Source organism: Corylus avellana, chromosome ca3 (assembly GCF_901000735.1).
Source record: "Corylus avellana chromosome ca3, CavTom2PMs-1.0".
In the NCBI taxonomy this organism is placed as follows: Eukaryota; Viridiplantae; Streptophyta; class Magnoliopsida; order Fagales; family Betulaceae; genus Corylus; species Corylus avellana.
The window spans coordinates 9,776,638-9,782,513 of record NC_081543.1 but is presented as its reverse complement, the minus strand read 5'-3'; the positions used below and the strand labels follow the sequence as shown (position 1 = coordinate 9,782,513).

The 5,876-nt window shown below is 37.7% G+C and overlaps 1 protein-coding gene across 1 annotated transcript; it reads right to left on the bottom strand.

Annotated features, from left to right (window-relative positions):
* Nucleotides 1-2,412: 2,412 nt before the first annotated feature.
* LOC132173347 (ethylene-responsive transcription factor 5-like) lies at nt 2,413-3,808 on the bottom strand. Its single transcript, XM_059584819.1, has one exon. It carries the CDS (start codon nt 3,444-3,446, stop codon nt 2,460-2,462), a length of 987 nt encoding a protein of 328 aa, XP_059440802.1. The 5' UTR covers nt 3,447-3,808; the 3' UTR covers nt 2,413-2,459.
* Between the last annotated feature and the right edge of the window lie 2,068 nt (nt 3,809-5,876).

Sequence of the window (5,876 nt, the reverse complement as noted above, 5' to 3'; positions counted from 1 at the left end):
AAGTCCCATTTTTTACTCGGGTCTATCGACTTTTTATAGCAGATTTATCATCATTATTGGCCATGTGACATGCCCTCATTGGTGGCTGTTTTGTTGTTGCATTCCTAATTAGGTCACATGACTCTCGTAATAGACCACTTCGGTGCTGATTAGATAATTTTCTCATTATATAAAAATATAAGAAATATATGGTAATTTTTTGTATGAGCCAAACATAATTTGTTGAGAATTGAAAAAATTAGTTTATATATCCTAAAAATTCCAGCCTATAGATCAAGAAGACCACTATAAAATATAGTGTATGGAGGTGGGAAAGTGAAGTATATTGATCCTGAAAATGCAATCCAATTTAAATAAACAAATAATAATATTCATATTATGTCTACCACCACCCAACAACCTCCACCCTTCTCGGCAGATTGCAGCCACCATCCAACAATTTATATCACTAACTCCCATCTTCCCACTGAAAATCTTTAATTTTCAACAGGTTTAGTGTGCATGCACAAAGTTTTTCAGTCAACTTCGAACCATGTGCTCGTCTTTGAATAATGAAGAAGTAAATTTGAAACGGTTAGGATGACAACGATGAACTCTACAAAACAAGAGTCATAAATTATGGCAAAAGATAAATGTTAAACACACTCACAGTCTCACTTTCACTCCCGCTACTACGAGGTGGTGAAATATAATTTTACGTTTTGAATGAATTATTATTGAATTTTGGATCCAAAAGTAAAGTTTACTGTCATGTCATATAGAATGTGAGAATGACGTTGCATGTAACATTTTTCTTAGTAAAAATGACGTTTCTCCACCCAATTTATAAGGCTGGTCAAATGGGGCGGGTGGGTATGAAAAATAGTTGTGAAAGGCCCAAGGGCAAAATTGTGTTTTTACACATATCATGGAGGGCATAATGGACATTTTATGCATTCGTGGTCCAAATTAATCTTATCTGCAACAAAGGGTAAGGGTGAAGTGAAAGGCCCTTATAGTTTTTGGAGATACATTACAATATTTTAAAGTTTGAAAAGAAACATTATAAATTGAGTGATAAATATAATTTCCTCAATAAATCACATCACCTTAATTAACCTCACTGAAGTACAGTATTTATCAAGGGCTAGAATCTCTTGCCATTCATACCTTGCTGATTTCTTTTTTTTTTGTAATATCTAGTATCAATTGTTTGATCTCATTGTTGGAACTGGTGGCTCATATTGATACCAGTGGAAGGCCAAGTAGACAGGAGTAAAGTGAATGTAGCGATTTTAATGTAGGCAAATTGTCGAACCATGTTAAATCTGTGTTTCGACTCTCTTTCTTAATCTCTCTCTTTTTAATTCTATATTATTCATCAATTATTGTGCACGGTAATAACATTCATTCTAATTGTATTTCTTATTCTGATTGGACCCATTTTACTAATTAAAAAAAAGGTAGGAGAGCCAACCAACTATGACTACCTTATTTGAACTTGATCATAATAGCACATAGTCGCTCGAAACCAATGACAAGGGACACAGCCAGTAAGAAACCACATGTGACCCAACCCCACTAAATAATAATAATAAAAAGTTGGTTTGTGTATAGTTGATTCTCAAATAAATATGAGAAAACTTTATTTTAGACTCCTGAATTACCATACATTTTGAGAAGGCTCCACAAATTTTAAAAACTCTCAATTCAACCCCCTGAACTTTCAAGTTGATTCAATTGACCCCCTCCGTCAAATTCAATCGTTAATTCCTAACGAAAATGATTAAAAAGACCAAATTACCATTTGATTTTCTTTTTTTTAAAAAAAAAAAAAATTAATTTGAAATTAAGTGTAAATTTGAAATTTTATAAAAAAAAAGTTAAGAGTATAAAAGTCATTTTTATCACTTTTAACGTTTAAAATCTGACGGAATGGGCACAATGCACCAAATTGAAAGTTTAGGGAAAAAAATTGAAAATTTTTTTAATTTAAAAAGTCTTTTCAAAATGCATAATAATTCAAGAATATTAAGTGAAATTTCCCATTAAATATACGATCTTCTTCTATATAGCTTTCTTTTAATATGCAAAAAAATTCACTGTTTTTATTTTAATTTTTCCTATATGTGAAAACGTAGATGTCGTACGACTCATCTAGAATAATAGTCTTTAAGTTGTTTTTTTCTTTATTTAGAATCTTAATCCTCGGTTGTGTCTGAAGTCTGATACAACTTCAAGTTCAATCCCCATAACCTTTGTAACTTATAAGCTTTGTTCAATGGATTGTCGAAACTTTACGTACCATGCAAACGAAGTTACCACCTTCGACATCTCAATGCTTGTAATACCTTCTTTTTTTTCTTTTTCTTTTTTAATTCGAAACTTTTCTGATGTAATAATGCACAAAGAGAATCGATTATATGTGAAAAATAAAAAATAAAGGAATTTGATAACATATCCACCAGAAATCAAAACAATCATACAACCATAAGCTGTGTAAATCCAAACGGCAAGTGAGGGGACAACGGAGACAACGGAGGAACGCTGAAAACGCCTTTAACATCACACTCCCACACCCACGTCCAACTCGACGGCGTCAAAGGTATATCCCCCGCACAACTAGAACTAGAACTAGCGGTGTTTTGGTGGGACTCTATCGACCTCTCCTTCTTCACCACCACCGTCTCCTTCGCTGCTTCCTCCTCCTCACGACGCCGTTTTCTCTCGCCAGATGTGGCCTTCGTTTCTAACTTCCCGGCTTCGAGTGGGAAGTTGAGGATGGCTTTTGAGCCGCGGAGCTTGAACGCGGCTCTGTCGTAGGCCTTGGCGGCATCGATAGCCGTGTCGAAGGTCCCCAGCCACACGCGCGAGCCGCGACGGTTGGGGTCTCGGATCTCCGCCGCGTACTTGCCCCACGGCCTTTGTCGGACCCCTCTGTAGTGCTTTTTCACTTCAACACTTGGGTTTTCCTGTACGGGCAGCGACGGTTCGGATTGGGCATTCGGGTTCCCAAATTGGATCCACTCTGTTTTGCTTTTGGCCGGGAGCGAGATCTTCAGCGCCGGTTTCCGATTCGTTGGAGACCCCGACTCGAATTCAAAGGAACAACTGCTGTTGGGTTGGGTTTGGGAAGCTCTGAGATCCACCAACGAAGATTTCGCTTCAGATTCGAAGCACCCGTCGGTCGATTGCGAGGTTGAGGTGAGGGATTTGGGCGTAGTGAGGTCGATTATTTCTGGGTTTGCTTGGAATTGGAAGAAATCAGCGTCGAAGGTGAAGTCGAAGAAGTCGTCGGAGCTGAATGGGTCTGGGATTGCCATGGAAGAGCCGGAGCTCGAAGCTTGGGAACCGACAGAGTCGGACAGGGATTGAGACACAAAACTACCCACTGGAGAGGCCTCACCGAGCAAGTGAAGCTTAATAAGCTCCAATGCGGAGGAAACTCCTTCGAATGGGGTCGCCATGGATAACAACAGAGCGTCAAAAATCAGAATAGCTATGAAAATGTTGCGGAAGCACAAGAGAAGAGAAGGAAGAAGGTTTTGAATTTGTGAAAGGATGAGAGTGGAAGAGGCAGTGGAAACATATATATATAGAGAGAGAGATGAGGAATTTGAATTTCATTTCAGAATGTCAAAAAGAAGAAAAGACTTGGTTTCACACCACCTTCGACGTTGCAAGCAGGAAACATCGTCTATAAGGAAACTTTTCTTTCGTGGATCTAATGCGTACGTGTACAAATGTTTTATGATTATTATCACCCTCCGATTGTCTTTGTTGGAACTTTGAAGTCAAATTTTAGCATCATCGACGGCTGATATTGGAGCATCTGTTCTTTCTTCTTGTTTCTATTTGAAGCTTGCTTGTTCATTTGCTTTGGGGGATGGTTCTGAAAACTGCATGTGGGGAACGAAATAAAATAATAAAAAATAATAATTAAATAATGAGAAAAGTAGAGTGAGATAGATTCAAATCAAATGGATATACACCGAATAACATTTCTCATAAATGATTAATAATAAAATAGTAACTTGTGGTTGAGAAAAAGAGCATGAGAAAGAGCCAAAGAAGGGCGTCGGATTTGGTCATGACTAATTTAATTTAATTTAATTAAAAGAGTTTTATTTTATATTTTTTCTAAGAAACATTCTAGAGGTATTGCCATTTCCGTGCAAGCAAATCAACGATTGATTCAAGGTGATTAAATTAAATTAATTACTGATGTTATGATCATCAGCAGTGACATTATCGCTATGATTTATGGAAAGTTACAAAAATAAATATTATGTAATTTCAAAGACATATTAAGGAAGTAACACAGCAAGTTCAAACTTATCCTCATCAACAATTATTCCACATTGGTTTGGTCTCTTAGTTTTTGTTTTATTTCTTGTTGTTTATGTACTACTCCCATTAGCCTCATTCCAATTCTGCGGAATCGGTTTCCTCTAAGTTAGAAGAGGTTTCAATTGCTTTAACTTCGCAGTAAGCAGTGGCGGAGTTAGATTGATGTTTAGATGGGGTAAAATATGTTCTTCGAATTTGGTAATAAAACTTTGTTCTTCTTAAATTAAGGATTTATCTACTTGATATGAGTTCATTTAGAATTTAATTGGAGCTTAGTATAATCATTTTTTTTCTTCATAATATCGGGTGGAGTTGGCTTCAGAAATCAATTCCCATTGGGCCATTATCGTGACCCAAGGGAATAGCGGACTAGTGGAATGGAAGTGGGCTTCGCTTTATAGGCCGAAGAAAGCCCAACGCCTATATAGGCGGCAAAAGGCCCAATTCCCCTCGTTAAGACCAAAACCCCACGAAAGAAAGGGGCCACCAATACACCACGGCTTCAGTTTAGCAAATCTACAAAGATCACGTAGTAAAATCAAGGATAAACTACATTTTGCCCCCATGAACAACAACGCCTTAACACTTTCCCCCATGAACTACCATTTTGTGCCCAAAATCTCCTTCCGTTAGTCAAAGCTGTTAACACAGACGGTCAAAGTGACAATGCGTTGTAGTTCATGAGGGCAAAGTGATGCGAAGTGACGGGTTGACCAGTTAACGGCTTTAACTGACGAAAATGAGTTTTGGGCACAAAATGGTAGTTCATGGGGGTAAAGTAGTACAATTGACAGTTCATGGGGAAAGTGCCAAGACATTATAGTTCATGGGGGCAAAAGGTAGTTTCTCCTAAAATTAACTGCACGTGTCCAACAAATAAGGAAGTTCAAACTCAAATTCTATCAATCAACCTCGATTTTGTCAAATAAATTCAAATATGGTCAAAACTACCTGATAGCCTTTCTAGAGGTGGTTGCAAAAAAAATCTGCCTAGTCAACAAACTCCATATTTTAGGGAATTATCTCTATTCGATTATTTACTCTCATCTCTCTATAAATTCTAACTTAGGCATTGGAGGAAGAACAATTGCCACACTCCCCACTTTGCAGCCTTCCACTAACCCCTCCTCGCTACCATCGATTTAAAGTTCAAATAATAAAAAGTCACGAATGGTAGCCACGAGTAGGGCTGGCAAAACGGGTAATCGGGTAGACCCGATTACGACCCGTTAAGACCCGCGACCCTGTTACCCTAGACACGAACATGACTTGTTTAGCTAAACGGGTTAGCGGGTCTGACACGATTATAACACGAAAAATATCCGGGTAACCCGACACGACTCGCTTAACCTGTTTAAAATTACCGGGTCATATTGGGTAGACACGATCCAACATGACCCGACACGACCCGTGTCTAAATAGGTCATACGACCCGACCCGTTAAAAAAATCCTTGATGAAAAATGGAAAAAATAATGTAATATTAATAATAAATTAATAATATACCAAATTACCAATACCATTGGAAGAGATGAGAGATGAGAGAGA